Source organism: Agrilus planipennis, unplaced genomic scaffold, assembly GCF_000699045.2.
Source record: "Agrilus planipennis isolate EAB-ADULT unplaced genomic scaffold, Apla_2.0 scaffold237, whole genome shotgun sequence".
In the NCBI taxonomy this organism is placed as follows: domain Eukaryota; kingdom Metazoa; phylum Arthropoda; class Insecta; order Coleoptera; family Buprestidae; genus Agrilus; species Agrilus planipennis.
In genome coordinates this window covers 13,568-36,135 of record NW_020438951.1, presented here as the reverse complement: position 1 = coordinate 36,135, position 22,568 = coordinate 13,568, and the positions used below count along the sequence as shown (strand labels likewise).

Sequence of the window (22,568 nt, the reverse complement as noted above, 5' to 3'; positions counted from 1 at the left end):
TTTTTAAATAACTTTTAAATAGTAGAAAAAGAGAATGTCTTTTTGTTTGTTGTTATTGACGAATGCTTTTAATTGCTTGAAATATTTTTTAAGGCGTAATTTCTTGAAATGTGTGCTAGCCCCTTAAGTGCTTGAGTAAAAAATTGAAAAAGAATTATAAATCACTGACTAAATTTAACTGTGTCGATTGTAAATCGATGATAATAATAATAATAATTAATAATAATGATTAATAATAGTCACTTTATTAACTAATTTGTCCAAAAAATGTTGCAAGTGTGCTGATAAGCGACACTTTTTGGCCAATGCTTTAGTCGTATTTTTTTACCTAAGGCAAATTGTTTTACTGTATGTTTTATTCAATAGCGCTGCTAATCAATTTTGTCATTTGTGTAAATATTATGTTTTTATAATATATACATATATTTATTAACGATTCACTTTATATGCATTACGCAGTTATCAATAAAACGATAACTTCGAAGTTTTGTTTTAAACTTAAAGTCGTTCATGTTTCGAAATTGTTAGTAGTTGGTTATTTTCATTTGCGTCCAAGCAGTTTAAGGAATATAATAGTTTTATTGTTGCTACTGTTGTTAAATTAAATGTTTATTTTGCTTGCTGTTAATCAGAAGTAGTCAGAGTAATAAATTTAAATAATAGTGACTGTGCAAGAGAAACGAAAACTGATACCGGAGACGAAAAGATTTAAATATCAACTGAAGTACATCATTACTGAACTGCATTTGTATACAAAGACACAGAGGCAGTGAAATCAAGGTATGAGTGATCATAAAAGAAGAACTTGGAAGAGGACTCAATAGTAGACAAAGGTTTTTTTTATATGTAAGTAAAATTGAAATGTCTGTAATTTCCAAATAACCACGTCTTTTAAGCTTAAATGGTTTTCTGTAGGTCACTTTACATTCTACATACATTGTTAAGTAAAGTTAACGTTTAAAAAGTTCAAAATAAGTAAATCAAATTAACAAACTGAAAACTTAAAAAAGCAATTTAGTGTATAGATTTTTTTAATATAGAGGTGTATGTTGGGTAGCATATATATCTATCGCCTTATCTATGGCTATTACTATAGGTGAAAGTTAACCTCAATCATTCCATAATTTTATAAGGTAATGTTTAAATGAATATCAATCTAAATGCAATTCATAAACCATATTAATTTAATTAATTCTGTCTGTTGTTAAATTCAGTTGGATGTATTGTTTAAACTAAGAATGTTATATGTTTTTTACAACCAACAAACATTCAACAGTTTTAGATATGATGTGCCTTTTTCTCCATGAAAAACATAATGGTCACAAGATGATGCTAATAGTCAAGAAAAGGATTTTTGTCAACAACTTGGCTACTTCTTAGTTGCAGTAGGAACTGATGTAATTTAAAAAAGGCTACTTTATTCAGAAACAGCTTCTAATTTCTTTGGAGCAAGAAAGACAAAGAAGGCCTACACAATAGATAGAATGAAAAGCACTGAAAGAATTCTTCCTGTGTTAGGCTTGCTGTCCAAACTGATAAAACGTTGGAACGTTGCATTCTGCAGTTAACTAAGGTGAGAATACATGATACAATTAATCTTAGTTGCTCTTTATTAATCTATTACCACTCTTTTTGTTTCAGATCAAGATGAATGAGAAACACTAAAACAACATGTTACCCTTCTTCCTGTATTTGCCTTACTCTTTACACTTGTAAAACTTTGGAACGTTGCATGCTGCAGTTAATTAAGGTGAGAATACATGATACAATTAATATTAATTACTCTTTATTAATCTATTACCACCACAATTAGAATGTTTTTTCTTTATTTTATTCAATCTTATTTTGCATGTTGTTTATTTGAATTTATTGTTTATTTTGCATGTTTCTTGTTTATCCCTTTGCTTACTTACTGCTTATTCTTCCTAATTTGCTTTGCATTTACAGGGTACAGTTGGTTATCTGGAATAGGAGCAATAGGCGACTGCCCAGCTTGTCTTGGGGAAATCTGTCCGTTCTTCTCTACCTAAGCTATTACTATTTACCGTTAGTCCTGTTAATTTTGCACTATTTGCTTTCAGATAATGAGGTATTACCTAAGAAGAATGTAGACATCTCATACATCTTCTACAATTATTGTATTTTCTTTTTTATTTGTTTCTTAACTGTTGAATTACCTAATATAACTTTAGCTTAGGCTGATAGGTAAAACTTTTCTAAATTGGTTTTTTAGCAAAATTGTTGAAAGCAAATTACATATTTATTAACACATTCATAATTAAGATTCATTTGGGGGGGATAAGGTGGCTACAAGGAGAGATGTGGAGGAAACAGAAAGTTAGGGAGGCATTCTTGCCTCAAATATAATATTTAAATATTAATTCAGTCNATAATTGGATTATCATTGTATTATCATTATTTATATTGTAAGTACTATTAGCTTGCAGCAAATTTTCCTTAAACAAATTCTGCTTACTTAAATAGCAGGTGCTGTATAAGAGAAATACAAAATAAATGTGCTTTATAATAAACAGCGTTTGATTTACAAAACAATTATCGTCATTTGTTGAGAAATATATATTAAATAACTGTACTGAAATTAGCTTAGATTAATTTGTTTAGAGTAATTAACATCTAAAAATTGCTGTAGTTTTGGTAGTACTAGCGCCCTCGTACGTTGAGGGGCTGAACTAGATTGAGAAACAGAGAGGAAAACTACTATATAAAGTTGATCCCGCGCTAAAAATGCGAATTCAAAAAAGACCTTTTGCTACTTATGCTCTCCTAATACAAATGTTCAAATTTACGAAAATTTTCAGTTTTGTGGCACATACGAGGTCTGATCAAAATATAAATAATAACTTCCAATTTCAAAATTTCATTGTTCATCTATTTTTTAACCTCTGGTTTTATTATTTATTTTTTGATCAGACCTCGTATGTGCCACAAAACTGAAAATTTTCGTAAATTTGAACATTTGTATTAGGAGAGCATAAGTAGCAAAAGGTCTTTTTTGAATTCGCATTTTTAGCGCGGGATCAACTTTATATAGTAGTTTTCCTCTCTGTTTCTCAATCTAGTTCAGCCCCTCAACGTACGAGGGCGCTAGTACTACCAAAACTACAGCAATTTTTAGATGTTAATTACTCTAAACAAATTAATCTAAGCTAATTTCAGTACAGTTATTTAATATATATTTCTCAACAAATGACGATAATTGTTTTGTAAATCAAACGCTGTTTATTATAAAGCACATTTATTTTGTATTTCTCTTATACAGCACCTGCTATTTAAGTAAGCAGAATTTGTTTAAGGAAAATTTGCTGCAAGCTAATAGTACTTACAATATAAATAATGATAATACAATGATAATCCAATTATTATTTAGATACACAATTTGCAATTATTACAACAAATATATTTATTCCAATCAATTGCACAATACAAAATATACTAAGAAATAATAGTTTCTAACGATTTATAAATTAAAAAACTAAATACCTGTAAGAGAAAGACAAGAAAAACAATAACATTTCAAAGAAAATACAATAAAAAGTGTCATATTATTCATAAACCGTCATATTATTATTTAAACGCAAGATTAGGGAGAAAAAAGCCCCCTAACCCTCTGTGGCCTCCACATCTTCCCTTAAAGCCACCCTATCCATCCAAACTACTTCTAATTATTAAAATTACTAATAAAGTTCAAATTCACTTAAATACACTCAAAAAAAATAAATTTAGAAAAATTTTAACAAGCCTAAGTATGATTATTATAATATGACAGTTTATACAGTACAGACAAAATACCTGTAAAGGAAAGACAAGAAAATAAATGAGATTTCAAAGAAAATACAATAATAAGCAAAACAATTAGATGCCTTCATTCTTCTTAGGAAATACCTCATTATCTGAAAGCAAATAGTGGAAAATTAACAGGACTAATGGCAAATACTAATAGCTTTGGTAGAGAAGATCGGACAGATTTCGCCAAGGCAAGCTGGGCAGTCGCCTATTGCTCCTATTCCAGATAACCCACTGTACCCTGTATGAAAGGAAGTAATGCTAGAGTAGACTCGCGAAAAGTGTATAAGACACTTTTAAGATCAACTAAAAAGCCAAGCCCTGGGGTTGTGGTTCGGGGAGGCCCTCCCTAGTTCCACAAGGATGAAAAGAGAAAAGAACACGATAAGGAAACATTGAATCATGTAGAAGAGGTAGGGTAAATGCAAAGCAAATTAGGAAGAATATGCAGTAAGCTAAGCAAAGGGGTAAACAAGAAACATGCAAAATAAACAATTAATTCAAATAAAAAACATGCAAAATAAAATATAAATTCATATAAAAACAAATTCAAAGAAAACATGCAAACCAAAAATTAATTCAATTAAAAATCATGCAGAAAAAGATTGAATAAAAAAAAAAACATTCAAATGTGGGTGTCCTGTTTGTCTTCTGCACCAATGATCTGAAATAGATAGGGTGGTAACAGATTAATAAAGGGTAATTAGTATTAATTGTATCATGTATTCTCACCTTAATTAACTGCAGAATGCAACATTCCAAATGTAAAGAGTAAGGCAAACACAGGAAGAAAGATAACATGTTTTAGTGTTTCTCATTCTGACTATGTCTTCTTTGTCATCTCTACTTTCTTGATCTGAAACAGAACGGGTGGTAATAGATTAATAAAGAACAACTAATATTAATTGTAAAATTTATATGTATTCACCTTAGTTAACTGCAGCATGCAACGTTCCAAAGTTTTACAAGGGTGGAGAGAAAGCCAAACAAGAATTGGAAACACTTTAAATCTGATTGTGACTGTTTAAATGATGAGCACCACTGATCCATCATAGAACCTGAAACAGGGTTGATAACTGTAACTAGTAACAAAAAGGTACTTTTCTAATTTAATGCACTAATTACTGTATGAATATTTACTGACGAATTTCATAAACTGAAGGATGCTGAAAATTGCAACCAAGTTGCAACAGTCTTCTTATTATGTAGGATGTGCTGTTCTAGTAAGATGAAAATTAACTTCAGTGCATCTGTTAAATCATCTAAACGGTCAAAAAGCAATTAGCTACAAGCTACACCATTAAAACACAAGATATAATATAAAACGTCTAAGAAATAGGATGGAAATAGGTGTCAACGACATAATCATGACATAATTGTCAATTGCTGCCATTGCTGCATAAAATACATATAGAACATACCATAGATAATAGGAACATACTTAATTCATAGATAGTAATAGACAAATATAGAATGTGCATCATAGATTACATGTGCGTAGTATGGCCGCACGCGGCAAAAGTTGCGTTCATTTCACTTCACCATGAGCGAATTATAGAAGAAATATGTTGTTATTTAATTAATTAGATACCTACGTGGTCATTATTCTTAATAAATTAATACCGTCTATTTTCACATTCTCCATTCTGTTTTTTTGATTAAAGAGATGATAAAAACACAAAGCTTGCTTTGCTTTCTTTGTTATATGTAACTGTTTAGAAACATTTTCTTTAAACAATTGTTTTTAGTATTATTGATTGCGTTTTTGGCTGTAACTATTTGTATTTTCAAAATCGTAAAAATAATTATTAGTGGTTTAAAAATGGAGACTTTTGTAAAGGAAAATGAAAACGGACAGACATTTTACTCTGAACTTCAACTATCAGAAAAAGTTAAGGTAAACTAAAGTTAATTAATCTAAAATTAAGAGCCGTTACTTCTTAATAAAACATAATGGAAGTAATAAGAATAAAAATTAATTCGGAGATTTTCAATACACATTAATTAAAACTATAAAAAGAATAAAGTAAATATTATAAACGAAAAGTTTGTAAAACTTTTAGGTGCTTCTTTTATTTTTATTACTTAAATTACAAATTTAAAGTGATTGTAGATTTTTCATTATTTACTTCTGTAAACATTAATATACTATTATTATAATTTGTGTAGGAAGAATCCAAGGAATATGTATCTGAAACAAAATATAAAATAGATGAAAGTAAACGTTTAAACATTAATATTATAAACGAAATTAATAAACTAAAATACGACAATTTAGAATTACGTTCAAAAGGTAGCAATTATAGGACACAAAGATCTTGTATTTCAAAAGATATAATTGAGATGAGAACAGTTGCAGCGAGGGTTAATGATATATTAGAAACAGCATCTAAGAGTTCGTATATGACTTCATGTGAAAAGGAAGAATACAAGAATATAATAGAAAAATTGGAAATTAAAAAGATTTTCATTGACAACACATTAAGAGAGAGCTTGAAAGCTTTAAAAGAAAAGATAAAGCATAAATCTGATACGGTGATGCATATGAAAGACATAAATTTACAAACTATAAAAGAAGTTAAAAAAGAATATGCGGAACTTAACGGTAAAGTAAAAGAAATTCAGGAAAAAATTCATGAACTTACAAAAAACAAAGAAATCAATGCTAAAGAGTGTGATGATATAGAAGAAAAATTAATAAAGATAAGAAATGAAAATAATCAGTTACAAGACTGTTATGATAACAAAACAAAAGAGATACAAGAAATTACAAAACAAATTCAGGAAGAAGAGGAACAGTACCACGTTGAACTTGGAAAATTCAAGGAGACGGTTGATCAACTTGAAACTATGTAATTATTTAATTTCTATTTTAATCATTTTTTAAGCATACGATAATAAATTGTAGTTTAATCCTTTATCTCCTAAATAATAATTTTACAGTAAAGAGTTGGAAGAAAAAGAAATTTCCGATTTGAATGTTAAATGCGTCGAATTAAGCAAGCAAAATTGCGAAAAACAAATAAAAATTGAAGAACTCGCCAGAGAACGTACTAAATTACAAGCAAACTTTGAAGAACTTTCCAAAAAGAAACAGGAACTAGAAGAAACTACACAAAGATCTATAACGACCCTTAAAAATGAAGCATCGATCTATTCTCAGGATATGCGAGAGAAAGAAGAAGAATTCAAACTGTTGAAGGAGTACAGTTTAAAAATCGCACAGGTGGGTACACTGATTTTTAGTATTGTATAAAAATGTTAAAAGAAATTTTAACCATGATACATTTTTATTTTAAGGACCAATTAGTGCTTAGAACTCAACTTGAAGTAGAAAGTAACGAATCGATCATAATGGAGAGAGAAATATCAATTTTAAAATGTGAAAATCAGCCAGCAGAAGAGCAAATCACAGAAATGATTAAAGAAAATGAAGAGATAACACTGAAAATTTCGAATATGGAAAAGGAAACTGACCGTTTGAAAAACTGTAAGGCTGCTATCAAAGAAGAAATATCTTCCTTTAAAAGACAGTTAGAAGAAAAACAGAAATGTTACTCTGAAGAGATGTCCAATTACAATTCTAAAATAAAGGACGCCCTTCAAGTCCTGGATTCGAAGAAAGCAGAGGAAGATCAAAATATTAGGAATTACACAATAGAATACGAAAAAATTACAAAAGACCATGCAGAGGCCATGGCAGAATACGAACAGCTTAACGATAAGGAAATAGCAAAAACCGAAGAGTTGGAGCATAAATTGAAACTCGCAAATGACGAATGGACCGATGCTAACGAAGAAAATGGGAGACTACGACAAGAAAAGACGAATGTTAGTACAGTTGACAAACAGGATGTTCCTCAACCGACATATTCAAATAAAAAGGACGACGATTTTTATAAATTATTACTGACTTCCCCGAAGAAAAGAAAATTTGACGAATGCAGCGACAGCAGTAGCGTTAACACCTTTACAGTAACAGTTGACGAACTGTGCAAGGTAAAATATTACATTTGAACAACATAATTTACAAGTAAATTGTCTAACATAAATAATTTCAAGTTTACCACTTTATAGAGAGTGGCAAGGCAAAGCTCTGGAATGTGCTTCCAATCCTTACAGTTTAAGCTCTTTTATGAACAACCAACTGTGGCTTAGTTAAAGAATTACTTTACAAAAGTAATCTATAATAATTTGTATTTCAAAAAAGGGCTTTAAGCTCTTTCAATTTTAAGTACCTTTTGAATTTTCCAATTGAATAATTGGTGCCTTCATCTGTAATTCAAATGGCTTCAATCTCTTTGAAAGTGCTTTAAGAATTATTAGAGATTTAAATGCAATTGCTTATGAAATAATTGGTAATTTGAAGTCCTTGGATATTAAAGTGTAATAGAAGTTGCATAACCAAAGCACTTTAAGTAAGGATTATAAGCTTCCACTTCAATTCATTGGATGAGGGTTTTGCCCAGCTTTGCTCTTTATAAATCTATTTTATTACATGTACATACAATTTAGTGCTACTATTGTACTATTTTTTTCTTTTCTGACCACTTACTGTTACAATTTATTTAAATATTAGACACCACAGAGTCAGAGATGGGCAAAGCATTGATGCTTTGAACTTTAAAATGTGCTTCCATTCTTGTATTTGAAGTCATTTCATGAAGAAGCAACTGATAACGAATTACTTTATGATAGTGATCCGTAATTTGCATTTCAAAGCAAAGGCTTTAAGCCCTTTCAAAGTTAACTGATGCCTTTTCATTTGCAATTTAAATGGCTTCAATCTCTTTCAAAGTGCTTTAGGCACTTTCAAAGTCATTATTAGAGACTTAAATCTAATTGCTTATGAAGTAATTGGTAATTTGAAGTCCATGGATTTTAAAATGTAATTGAAGTTGCATAACTAAAGCACTTTAAGTAAGGATTGTAAGCTTCAATTGGTTTGATGAGAGCTTTGCCCAACTTTGCTCTTTAAAAATGTTTTTCTTTTCGAATTTCATATAAGTACATACAATTTAGTGTTATCAGAATTGAAAATTATATACTGTTTTTTCTTCTCATATCAATTAGTTTGTCAGCTTTTTTAAGACAACAAAATACTTTAATTTTTTGCATAGATGAAGCTAAATCCGAAAAAAGAGAGACGACCAGAGGACGAGAAATGGGGAAAAAGGAAAAGTAGAAAATAAGTGAGAATATTCTTTATTAATTAAGAATTACTTATTAATTTCGATTCATCAATAATTGTTACTTTTTATTTTCAAATAGTTTTTGTAACCCATTAGGTACATAGGTACTTAAATCTTGACAAAAATGTTAAATAATTGTTCCGTTGTATACTTTAAGAAATGTTATATTGTTTCATTTAATGTGTATTTTTTAATCCATTTAATTTGAATAAAAATTTAAGTTAGATACTGAATCATAATTAAAAATATTGCCACTAATACTGAAAATTAATTAAAACAAGGCAACTTTAGAGTACCTAGTCTTCTTATTATCTTATAAGGGAAAATAAAATTAATTAAATTGATAATAAGTAAAACTGAAAGTAACTTTTAATACTTATTTACGTTATGTGTTGATTAAAAGGGTGGTGGGTATTTTATTTTGCATCAGAAATTGACAAATTACATCATGTCTTGATTTTCATAAGAAATCGGGGTGCATTTATTTTATTAAAATCGACTACTTATAGGTAATAAAAAAATAACCATTTTCATAAATTACTGAGGAAAAATTTGTTAAAGTTCTTTTTTATAACTATCTGCATAAGCAGATGCATTATGATACACAAAAAGGTACTTTCTTTATACATTCTCCTTTTCCTTTACTAAAAAATAAATACGTATGTATGTACCTATATAGAAATTTACAAAAGACAATTACTGCTAAAATGGAAAACGAATTAAAGTAAAACTTTAAAGACGAATTCCTGGATTGGTGGCAGCAACGTAATTCAACAATTCTTCGGAATCTTCACAAACGACAGGCTTTTCGTGGTAACAGGCAACATCATGCCACGCAATACCGTCATTATAGACGTTATTCAGGACAGACAGACATGATTCTGTCGTTCCGTTGATTTCGAATTCTGCATTGTCAGGTTGGGGCTGTTTCTTGTGTCCTGTACGAGACCAAGGGTTGTAACTAAATCCGTTAGGGACCTGGTTCGTGGGGGCCATTTTTTCACGATTTGCAGACCAGAACCAACCCAATATGTTCTTGGGTTCCAAATCTGGACGATTTTCGCATCCTTTGAAGTCGCATAGACGACCTGATGTCCAAATATAGGGAACATCGTCTAAAATTAGATAATTAATTAATAATGGGTCAAAAACCATTCCAAACAAGAAAATAAGTGATGTCCAACATATGAAAGGTTTTCTGTAACAATACAAGATAAAAAATAATTTCTTCATTCAAATTTCGTGGAAAGGAATTCTGCTCTAAGTCATTTTGTAGGAAATTCAATTCTCATTTGCAAATAACTTGTTAGGATCATTACTCTAAACTTGAAAATGTTTTACGCAGGTACTAAAGTCACTTAAAGATATTTTCATAAAATTAAACATTAAAAATTTCAACTGTTTGATTCCAAATACTATAAAGGTTCATAAAGTTTAATTAATTTATTTATTAAATAAAAACTTGGACAAAATTAACGCGCCATTAAATTTTTTTTTCAAGTTTTTTGGTATCAATATTCCATGTGCTTTCCACAGAAAGGTTTTAAATCAAAATCGATTTAAAGTAAAGTCAGTGGATTTATAGTCTTCCAAATAAAAACATATAAGGTTGTCATTTAGATTTTTTTAAAATGAATTAACGTGTATAAATACCCTGTATTATTATTATATACCAACAAGTAAATAATGGTCCTTACTTTGCTGTATCAATCTGAAAATCATATTATTCTCCTCTTGAGTTTCTAAAGAGACCAAATCCATACAATATTCTCTGCAAATATTCCTTCCATCTAACCAATCCACTCTTCTATTCGCTAACGCAGGAACATGTCCACTATAAAAGTAATTGTGACCTCTAAAGAAGAATTGCTTAGGTCCTGAAATAAAAAAAAAAACGAATGTTATACCTCACACAAATATTTTATAATGATTTATATTCCAACTTCCCGACAACATTTATGGTACCTATCTATAATAAACCTAGAAACTTATTAATAAGATTAATACTTACAACACGTTAATATAATTATTACGTATCTTTTTCTTTTTTTCGATATAAATTAGAAATGTTTTTCAAAAACAAATACCTTTTCGAATTGCCTATCAAATATTTCACGTTTGTTTTCAAATTCTCAAAAAGGCAACGATATTACTCAATTCTTAATCACGTTGATATTTATGAAGGTAATTATTACACAATTTGGCTTCTACTCCTATAAGCCTGTTATTATTTTAGTCTGTTATTACGAGAGACAAGACAAAATGATGAGTTAACACACAGAAATTATACGGTCGTGTATTGTAATATTGTAAATAACATTAGCATACCGAATTGAACAAGTCAAACTGAAAATCATTAAACCTGAGGCTCTAGTATAGGCACCTAACCGTTTGCAGGAAGGAATATTTTCTTAAGCAGCGGTAAAAGTTCAAAGATCAAACAGATTTTAATTAATTATCTAATATACTATTAGTAAGACAACGTTTTAAAAGGAACCAAATATTTACTAATCATCTTCATTCGCTTCGCATCTAAGCACTTTTCATCGTTTAATTAACAATTTTAGACTTTAATTTAGAAAAAAAAATGCTTAATAAGGAGATACATACCTGCCGCTAATTGCAATTAAGAAACCGGTAAGTACATTAATTACTCAGACAATAGACAACAAAATAAAATAAAGTTATTAATGCTACTAATAATTTTAATAAAATTGCAATAACAAAACATATCTAATTGTAAATTATTTTTAAAAAAGATTGCGGAAAGATTGGTTACACGTCTCGCACGTGTACGCCATAAAAAAGCGTGTATTTTGGTGTAATTTTTACGCTGAAAAGGTATCATAAGTGGTGTCATATGATAGGTACATTTGTCTATATGTGTAGAAAACTCAAAAAAAACACCGAAAATAATCATTATTACGCTACCTACATGCCTAAAAGTACCGGGATGTTTTAAGTAAAATTGTTGAGTCAATTAAAAATAATTTCTCCTTACGAAAACAACAAAAAAAAAATTGATGTTATCTAAATCCTTACATAATTTATTTATTTAATAGTAAATTATTATGAGAGTTTGTTTTTTAATTGTTTTAATCTTAAAACAGATTTCTTTAAGTATTGCCCAAGAATATATTCTTGTTTGGGTAGTTAACAACTTGTGAGAGAAGCTGTGTATGTATAAAAAGACATTAAATTATTTAGCATCAGCAAATTCATGACAACTTTCACATGAAGAAAGTTCACTTGGCACTCGAGATGTTTAATTTTTATTACGTCACTTTGGTAATTCGTTCAAGTTTATTTTATTTTTGTATGGAGAAAACCCAAAAACAAGTACACTTAATGAGAAATGTTGTATAACACATACCAAATGCAATATTATACAATAATTGTGTAAAAAAAGTACTTGGAAAAATATTTCAAGATGTATCGAGGTGTATATTACTTCAGACACGTACATGTTTAACAAGGATTTTCTTCAAGGTTCTATAAGATCCAACCAATATTAACTAGGATAATAATTTGAAATTTTGTAAACACAAGATGAAAATGTGGTAATGAACCTGATGAAACCACTGTAAAGCAAAATAATTGTTGTGGATTACCTATCGAATAAAATACGTACTTATAAGTTACGTATTTTTGTATTTGTTGAATAAAGTTTTGCGTTTCTTTTATACCGTGTTAAAATAGAATGTTTTTCTTGTGGCCCCATAAAAAATTATTTGCTAAACTTGTGTGTGACCGACCTTCTAGGTCCTCGGAATAAAATCAGTTCCTTAACATTTCTTTATTTGTCTTTATGTGTCGACCTAACAACTACTGTCATCCTTGAACGAAAGGAATTTTACAAATAAAATGTTCATCGTCGTGATACTTGTCAGTTTTCTTAAATAGTTCTACACTAAGTCTTATTAAGCACACGATAAATGAATAATAATTAATGCCAAACAATCAAAAGATATTTAAGTCACGAACAATGCTGAAAATATTTTTAAGGATTCAGCACAATTTTAAACAAACAAGGGGGTTTTTCCAAAATGTTATAAGTGAAATTAATTAACAATTTATAAACACTGTAAATGTTTAAAAAAATGTACCTATACCTTAGAACTCAACAACTAACTAGTAAATGTTACATGATTTAAATTCTTAATTTCTGTAAATAGTTCAGGATATTCACACAATTAATCTGCCTATAAGATACTATAAAATGATTAAGTCATTAGCAGAATATATGCTAAGTTTTTCGTTCGAAAGTATCCTAATTTCTTCTGTGGACAATTACATTCATAAATATTGAGATCTCGAACTACAACTTACTTTTATTTGAATAAAATTTATCTTATACTACTTTGGGGTAGTATATCTTTTTACTAGTCGAGGTATTTTTAAAATAGGTACAGTAGATCCAGAGACATTCCTCTTGATAAATTAGCGTAGATAAAATTGCCATGAACAAATGACGATCTTTTCATTAAAGGTCACTGCATACAATATAAGATAAGAATGAAGAAAGAACTATTATGAGAAATGAGAAGCTATGTGCATATATGCAAATAGAAAATCGTAAATTTTGCACATTACACGACTGTCCGCAGGTCAATAAAATGCAGAATATTTCGCAAATGTGTGAAATTCTATGCTTAGACTATGGCAATAATGATCTGTGACCTATCTCGAATTAACCCGCAGGTTAACAAGAATCTTCAAGTGCTTCTTACACTTGTTACATCATTTGCTACACCTTGTTTGAATAGCAATTATAATTATGTTTAATATCTTGAATAAAACAATCATACAAGAGTTTCCTATTTTAATAATAATGTATGAGACTTACTATTTGCACATTTTTGTGGATTGGGCAGTGCTAAAAACCGTCCTGGTCTGTTGGAAGGCGACCTTAATTGACCTAAAACTACATTTGAGAATGTCACCACCGCGAAGGCGACCAGTGTGGTAAATATCCTCATCTGAAACAATAAAAAAATAAAGTTAAAACTTAGAAGCATGTAAAGCTATTAAATCTTTGTACTTCTCACTAAGCTCAATGAATCGAAACTCAAAGAATCAAGCATTTTTCTTTTCGTATTTTCAAATTAACCGATCTGATTTTTTTTTGTTAAGAAAGGTGTCGAAATATGAACCATTTCATTCGATTTATTAACACACATTTTTGACAAAAGATGCGTCACTTTTTAGGACACCTTAACGTGCTTTTATGTCATTCAAATCAAGATTGACTTGAATCACTGTAAAGATCGTCTAAATCTGAAAATTGATTAGAAAGGTGCCGATATATGAACCATTTATTTTGATTTCATAAAGACAAATTTTCGGAAAAAGATATGTCATCTCTTACGACACCTTGACGCGTTTTTATATCATACAAATTAAAATTGACTTGAATCATTGTAAAGAGCAAAGTTTTGTGCATTCAAGTCTAAAAATTAATTAAAAAGGTGCCAAATTATAAACCATTTCTTTCGATTTCATAAAAACACGTTTTTGAGAAAAAATGTCACCTTTTACGACGCCTTGGCGCGCTTCTATATCATATAAATTATGATTGACTTGAATCACTGTAAATAACAAAATTTTGTGTGTCCAAATCCGAAAATTGTTTAAAAAGGTCACGAAATTTCTTTTGATTTCGCTAAAACACATTTTTAACAAAAGATATGTCACCTTTTACAACACCTTAACGCGCTTTTATATTATACAAAATTATCTTTATAGTTAGTGGTCTTTTGAGGCAAATTTTTATTTCTTCTATTTGTCTACCTTTCCCCATATAAGTGATCGTAACATTTCTCTTTTTTACCTATCCATGTTAAATATTTATAAACCGAATACTGGTCTTTTATTTATTTTAAAATTATACCAAAAAGATGTCGTATACTGCATCATTTAATTAGCATAGGATATACAACAAAACTATTAAATTTACATTTCATGTTGGCCTTTATCCAATTCGAATTCTAATCCAAGTTCGTGGTCAAAATTTTAATATCGAAACACTTTTTTCTTCGATCACCTTAACTTCATATTACGTAAAGGGTATCCAGCAGGGACATTCTTTCAATTGATTAATGGCACTTGTCTAATGATAGAAGAAGTTGCCGATGAAACAGGCGATTTGCTCTTTCATGTTTTACATTAAGTAATTTGAAACCATTTAATGTCAAATTGGGTGTGTTAATAGATTAATGTTAACTGGTGGGAATAATTAGGATTAAAAATAAGGATATAAAAGTAGACTAAACAATAATTAAACCAAGAGGACAAATTTTCAAATGCCAGGACAAAACGTGGACACGTGTTTCGTCCAGTTTCGTTTGTCTGTGTAATCTAAAAAGTTGATTCAAAAGCATGAAGTTTTAGCAAAAGAATCGGTAAACACCAGGTAACGATTTATAATTGCAAGCATGTCACACGTACTCCTGGTGCATACACATTAACAAAACAGAATAAAATATCGTCGCTTGTTTTCAATTGTTTAAACACATGTTGACGTCCCTGTCCTGGTCTAGAATGCAAATGACGAACTACTCTCGAATAAACGGTGCCCCGGAAAAGATCCGTATGGAAATGAAATGGGTGTGACTATAAAATAGATTGTAGATTTCGTTTATTTATTTTAGAAACTGCGATTTTCTGCTGATTCTAATACTTCAAAGTTTTCTTACGCATATTACTCAGAATAGTCTTTTAGCACACCTTTTTATCACAAAAATGAAACGAAGAATCATCATAAACATTTTGATAAAATTTGCGGTGTCGATCGTTATTTTTTGTCTAAGCCATTGTCTAATAGTTTATTTAATTATTTATTTATTATTGGCTACCCATCTTTAAAGCATTACTGCATTTCAATCCAATGATTTACCTAGATCCACAACACGTTGGTACTTAAGTTCACTGGGTCAGAAAAGATTGTCGAGATACGATCTGCAATCCCATACTTACGTATAATAGTTGTCAGTAGTGCTTTCGCACAACCTGTACGATTTCACTCGCGACTTCATTCATTTTAAAGCAAATAGACGCACATATGCATGAACACACATAGCTAATAGTTACGAAATGTTATTGTTGATGATTCGTAAATGGATACGATTGTTTTTTCTGCCATTTCCTTATTCAACTCCTATGGAAAGATCAGTAATGATATGATAGGAAACGAAAGATCGATCTTTTCAAATAAGGACTGGTCCACTGACGATCTTTTTTCTGTTTTATGTAATCAGTTATTTTAAAATCTATTCATCATCATAAGATCGTCAGTCTTAAGACTGGCTGAACATGCACTTCCACTAATTTCCACCCTGAAACATCCCACATCCCTAACTAATGTAATGTAATCTATTAATCAAAAAGATTACCAGTTTACGTTACAAAACTTTACAATTAAATTGCACATTGAAATTGACCATGAATTGAATTCAGGTAAAAAGATTTAAACAAAACCAGTTGTCCATTCACTGTTTTTTATGCATCTTCAATTTCAAAGTAAGAACTTTTATTCTCAAGTCTGTTTGGAATTTTTGATACGTAAGTGAAGCAAACTTTGACCCTTTTAAAACCATTAGATATAAAATAATGTTTTAATACTAAAATTAAATGTCAAGGAAACAATTTATTACTTACTTCGGATTCCAAAGTATGTATTAAGTATAAAATGTTGACACTAATTAAATTTACTTTAACCAATAACTGCAAACGTAATACATAACGTGAACGTGACCACATCATGACCTTAAAGGACCAGTAGGTTTTAGTACGTACATATTTTGCGATGAATGAAATTTCGATCTCGAAATCTCAAATAGGAAGAAAGAGTGTCCTAACCAAAACTACTAAAATTATCTTCCTCTCCAAATTATTCATTAACATTTGCATTTAAAAGTTTGTTACTAGCCCATAAGGTTCCAATGAAAATTTGCCCTGTTACGTTTTAAACTATCAAAGTCCCTTCTCCTATCTAATCTAAGATGAGAACACTATCACCTGATCAGGGAAGTACGTAAATAGTGACTTCTTGTTCTGTTTACATTAATTTTACAGTGATAACTTCAGTAATTGGCAAAAAAAATCATAGTTGTGCTTTCAACGTTGATTAAGTTTAGGTCAAAACTCTCAACGCGAATTCCCACTTAAAATTGCAAAATTCGTTTTAATACAAACAGCGGGTATTTTTGAATTGTGTACGTAAATCACTCGTGGCATTTCAATATCTGATTATACATAATAAGTATATAGTTAAACAATGTGGGAGATTTAATTACGAAACAGAAGTGTTGCGGTTGTCACATGTCCGTAACAAGAGGGTCGAGTTTCAGAGTACGTAATACAAGAATTTAATGAGATCTCATCTCAGAAACGGACTAAAGTCGTGACATAGTGTGATGTAACGTTCGATCAAACATTGACTTTTGAAAAATTTGACGTGGTACCTACAGGAAAATCCGAACAAATACCTTCAGTCATAAGAATAAGTCCAATAATAAATGCAATTTAAAGCTTGTGAGCGGTGTGTTACGCTTTGTTAAAAAGATATCCAGAGTTCCGTTAGTTTGGGACAGTTTTCAAAGTTTCTTGATAAATAAATATATTCCAGACATGGTATAGTAGCACCCCTAATAAAACCATTATTTGTAATTCTGTTAAACATTTTGTAGCGTCAGTATTTCTCTTGATGATACTGGTCGTTCTCTAGTGTCCTTTGACTAATTTTTCTTCCTTTATGGTAAGTTTTTTATGACTCCACGACTGTTCCAAAAAAGACCTTTTATTAATCAAGGTCTTCCGTAATACGTATGTACATATGCATCCAATAAATCTTAAAGGTGCTTCACATCGTTGAGATAGATATGTATTTTATGTGTACATTTTCTTTGCGCAAGTATAAACGTGAAGAGAATGAAATGATCCAGCACGTCCTTTTACATGGACTATTTCATAACGATTAAACAAATCCATATGTACTTCTTACGACATCAAAATACAAATCGTAATATATCTAGATGATGATGCAAGGCATGGGACACGATGATAGGCGCCATGCAGATGCATGATACATAGGTCCAATATACAGAGCAAAAAAAAAAAATCCGGTAACATCGCAAAGAAAAAAGAAAAAAAGTTGTCAAAGTCGACAAATGTCCACGATCAGCCGGAAAGCTTCCCAGTTATGAAGTATCAATTAAAAAAAATTAATTAATAAATTACAGCATTTTCTATTTAAATTAAAGTGTGATCCCAATATACCTGAACCTACATTACACGCAGTCGTTATTATTACGAAAAGAAATGAAAGAAATGAAACGAGTTCACCTTATTCGGTTCGACGAGTTCACGATTATTCATGCAACTCAGGTCCTTGTAAGGTTGCTCGAAGTATTTTTACATTTGCACAAGGAACATTTACCACTTATTTATAAAGCACTTGTCAACGCTACTTCTTTTCTTTAAGGATGTTTGGGAGGTATGTCAAAATGCTACGAGGCAAATAAAAATTTTGAAGAACGTTCCTCATTCAATTCTAAAACTCCTGTAAAAATTACAAATCGATTCACTAAATCGTTAAAAAGTTGTTGAAATTTTAAAAAATTGTAATTTTACACGTCATTTTATTGAGATTCGTTAACCGAACAGATTAAATTTATTTTTATTAACAGAAAAAAAGCTACCAGAAATTTCAAACTTTTATAATAAGTAACTTGAACTCTGGAGAATCAGTTTAGCGTAAGGTTATTCAAATTTACTAAATGGTTATCGAGGAAAAATTGAAAAATTAGCTGAAAATCTCGTTTTTACTTGATAATATAATGATAATATTATTAATAATAAAGAATGAAACTAAATATTTTTTTGTTTCGAAGTAGAAATCAAGGAATATTCACAGCCAAGTTTTCTCTTAAACCGTATACTTTTTTTTAGTATAGATAGTATTTATTTACCTCATGATATGCTGCAAAACCTAATTAAACACGAATTTCTATTTTTAAGTACTCTTGTCTCCGATTGTACCTCCCAAACACCCTTAAATATACCTATTACTCTTAATATGTACATGTGTATACAATATTATACAGATGCTAAATGAGACCAACAAAAGAAAGTTCGAACAAATGCTAAAAAACTTAGTCGTTTTCTGAAGAATCCATTAATTTTCATTTTTAATTGAACTAATTTTCATGTACGCAATGTAGGAGTCAGTTCAATCAATTGTTCCAGTCTATATGTGTCGACTTTTCAATAATCAAAATCAATCAATAATTATTTATCCAAAACCGCCTAGGCAGCTAATTATTCGTAAGTTATATCTAAAATTAAAATTAATTCTATGCAAAAATCCGGCTGAGAATAGATACATTAATTAATTTTAGAGTGACAATTAAGCAAAAAGATGAACAATAACTGAATATTCATCCGTCTGTTCTAATAAACATCGAAAAAAGTAGTTGAATTGAATGTTGAACGTTACGTAAACTGCAAATAATTAAGAACGAAACTTTTGCAAAAGAATTACAACCGTGTGAGATAATGCAAGACAAAACACAAAGGTGTATTTAATTCTTATGGATTCGTTGCTATTTGTTTATAAGAGTGTGAGAAAATACGAGCATAATTGTTGCTATTAGGAAAATGTTGATTGAAATAATGAGAATACTTCTATATGGTACCAAGTAGATTTCCTGTAGGAAGCAAAAGGACAACGACTTCAAACAATATTATTAACTTTTCTGGTAGAGTTTGAAGGCCTCTTCTTTCGTTAAAAGAAATATTTGAAATTGTTAACTATTTCATTATTTGGTTATAAAAATAAACAAAATACGATGGAGCTATAAAAAGTTGTACAGAACATCGCTTTCTTATAAAATTGATTGACTTGACCCTTACTTATTAAAAATCCACAGGATTGATCGACATCACAATAGCTTATTAATCTTACATAATACCTAGGAACTGACCCCAGACGAAGCCAAAGTCTAACAAAACAATTTTTTGTTTTAACTCGTTAGAATGTGATTTTCGGAAAATTCGTTCTGATTGTATTCCTGTGTAATAGTCAGAAAATGATTCCAAAAATTTCATTCAAATCGGCCCAATAGTTTCGGCTGCTCCTTTATACGAATGTGTATAGAAATTAGGAGTATGTTTATATTAATTATTAATAATTGTTATAAAACTATGTTTTTTGTTATCGATTTTTATATTAATGTAAACACTAAATTCGTGAAAGTAAACAAACTAATAAAAAATTATTTAAAAAACATTCATCGAGTAGAATCCTAATAAATCTCAACTTTATATACACTCACCAGCATTTGTCGCATTATTAAGTAATGAATTATTTTAAATAATTGTAATTAAGTATAACTGTTCGCCAAAAACAGATATCTAGCAGTTTCCTAGATGTCTAGTGCCGATGGTTATTAGTTACTGAAATAAAAGGCTAATTTTGTAGCATTTTTAATTACCAAGGTAAGCAAGTTTCGAACATCACAAATAATTTTTTTCCGCAAAGAGCACAGTAGTTAGTCATCTCACAAAGTGAAAAATTAGTTTGTTTAGAAAACTTTACCAAGGTTGAATTGAACATCAGACTTTTCACTTTCGATTAATTAAGTTAAAATTTAATGATAAAAGCGTATTATTTTTTATCATAAACAATCAAATTTAGTTGAATACAGTTCATTCAATAAATAATTATTCAATAGGTAAGTGTTTAATAAAATTGATCGCACGTCACGCAGGATTTGCTCCTATTTTTAATAAAAATTTAATTAACATTATTATTATGGCATTTAGAATGTTTTTGAAAAATATTTGTTGACCGTTTTCTCATTTTTCTTCTTGTATCGAAAACAACAAAACTTATTCGCCAATTTCAAAAGGTTAAGGATGTAGATACAATAATTAAATAATAATTAAGTATGTAAACGTAATTTGTTATAAGTTTAATGCTAATTGGTGGCACTTACCGTAGCAGGTGATCGTATGTTATGAATTAAAGAAACGATGCGATGCCGATGTTCGAACTACTTAAGAAAACGTTTTCTCTGGGTCGGCAAATATAAGAGAAAAATGCACCCACCAAACACACCTCAATGCTGCCTTACCTTAAATTTGAAGCTCACCGGTCACTAAATCTTCTCACCAAGAGTGAGAGTCATATTTATAGGATGCGAAACGGGGATCTTTCATGGTGGGAACAGATATTGATGGCAATACTGTCGTATCACCTGTATCTATATAGAGTCAATACATTTATCCGTGGATAGGTGTAATCGATCAAAACTTTATTGATTGATGTATCAAACCCCTTTCTTCTAATGTTTCACATTCGAATATAAAAAGTTCAAACCCCAACGCTTAAACACAATATCGAACGTACGAATTTCAATTGTATTTTAAACTTAAAACTTTTAAATTTTAAGAATCTCATTTCAAGATCCGTAACTGTTCAAAAAGACACAAGTTTATTACTACCCAATACGAGCCAAGACTTACTCGAGGACTCGACAGTAGTTTTCATACAGTTGATTTTCGAATTACGTATAGTTCAAACATAAACCCTTTTCAAACTCTTCTTGGTAACCCTATGGATAGAGTTTCTAGAAAAGCCAATTGATTGTAAGAAATGTATTGGACTCTATGCATGTTATTAGATTCAAAAAACTTTTGGTTAGTGCCAGGTTTGATCTTCAGACTGATGGCCCTACAATTACTGACACAAACACATGTAGGGATATAACAGTAACGTTAACAGGGACGTGTAAATATAACGATTTATTAAAAGAAACAAGTTATAAGATGAATAAGATTAAGTTAACAGAACATGGAAGTTTTACATGAATGAGCCAAGCCCTCACGACGTCTAACCTTTTCGAGGGTTGTTCTTAGACTCCCGATTCCGTCCTTTTTAAAATTGTACAGTAATCGGTACTTCTTGACCGTCCCAGAGGTCTTTTTCTTTAAGCAACGGTAATAAACTTTACGACAGGGTTGGGTCCGAGGACCTGGCTGCTACATGTACATTTTCCTAGAAATTAGTAAATAATTCTTACGACTATAACAACTTAAAATTTAAACATTAACAACTAACTTATTCTAAGGCACGTCTGCATACTACATTCGGCCATCCTGCATTACATCTGGCCTCAGATGTTAGCATCATCGTCTGTTTCATTTTCGTCGTCAGTTTCAGGTATTTTACTTTCTCGATTGAATTTAGGAAGATTTTCATCATATTGTGCCCACGGTTTCAGGTGGTCAGCTGACACTGATGTCTCGCGCGGCCCTTCATGATTACCTACTTTGCTCACAATGTAGCGGTCGTTACGCAGGACTTTATTTATACGGTATGGACCTAAATACTTGGGATACATTTTCAAACCTGGCCCAAATTGTGTCCGTTTTATTGCGACGAGGTTCTCCACTTGGTAATGTTTTGCCTTTTTACGCTTTTTGTTAAAAGATTTCTTATTTTCATCCTGCATCTGGGCAATTTTGTCTTTTGCCTCAACACGTATAGCGTCTCGTTCTTCGTCGAACATT

At 30.3% G+C, this 22,568-nt stretch overlaps 2 protein-coding genes and 2 long non-coding RNA genes across 7 annotated transcripts; 2 read left to right on the top strand and 2 right to left on the bottom strand.

Moving 5' to 3' along the window:
- Nucleotides 1-6: 6 nt before the first annotated feature.
- LOC108741143 lies at nucleotides 7-2,388 on the top strand. Of its 2 annotated transcripts, none has more exons than XR_001938461.2 (4): nucleotides 7-846; nucleotides 1,277-1,573; nucleotides 1,642-1,750; nucleotides 1,948-2,388. It is a non-coding gene; the product is annotated as an uncharacterized LOC108741143 (long non-coding RNA). The 2 variants fall into 2 exon arrangements; XR_001938460.2 differs by lacking the exon at nucleotides 7-846 and adding an exon at nucleotides 896-1,133.
- A 1,971-nt stretch (nucleotides 2,389-4,359) lies between these two features.
- LOC108741145 lies at nucleotides 4,360-5,211 on the bottom strand. 2 transcript variants are annotated; one of them, XR_001938463.1, is made up of 4 exons: nucleotides 4,930-5,211; nucleotides 4,733-4,862; nucleotides 4,537-4,660; nucleotides 4,360-4,468 (listed from the first exon to the last, which is right to left on the bottom strand). It is a non-coding gene; the product is annotated as an uncharacterized LOC108741145 (long non-coding RNA). The 2 variants fall into 2 exon arrangements; XR_001938462.1 differs by having other exon boundaries at nucleotides 4,733-5,210.
- A 311-nt stretch (nucleotides 5,212-5,522) lies between these two features.
- On the top strand, nucleotides 5,523-9,244 carry LOC108741154 (uncharacterized protein PF11_0207-like). Its single transcript, XM_018475839.2, has 5 exons — nucleotides 5,523-5,701; nucleotides 5,974-6,656; nucleotides 6,748-7,030; nucleotides 7,105-7,803; nucleotides 8,925-9,244. The coding sequence occupies exons 1-5, from the start codon at nucleotides 5,627-5,629 to the stop codon at nucleotides 8,994-8,996; spliced, it is 1,812 nt and encodes a 603-aa protein (XP_018331341.1). The 5' UTR covers nucleotides 5,523-5,626; the 3' UTR covers nucleotides 8,997-9,244.
- A 205-nt stretch (nucleotides 9,245-9,449) lies between these two features.
- Nucleotides 9,450-21,211, bottom strand: LOC108741155. Of its 2 annotated transcripts, none has more exons than XM_018475841.1 (4): nucleotides 21,131-21,211; nucleotides 13,843-13,975; nucleotides 10,694-10,873; nucleotides 9,450-10,111 (listed from the first exon to the last, which is right to left on the bottom strand). In XM_018475841.1, exons 2-4 carry the CDS (start codon nucleotides 13,973-13,975, stop codon nucleotides 9,729-9,731), a joined length of 696 nt encoding a protein of 231 aa, XP_018331343.1. In that variant the 5' UTR covers nucleotides 21,131-21,211; the 3' UTR covers nucleotides 9,450-9,728. The 2 variants fall into 2 exon arrangements, with proteins under 2 accessions (XP_018331343.1, XP_018331342.1); XM_018475840.2 differs by having other exon boundaries at nucleotides 20,993-21,154.
- Between the last annotated feature and the right edge of the window lie 1,357 nt (nucleotides 21,212-22,568).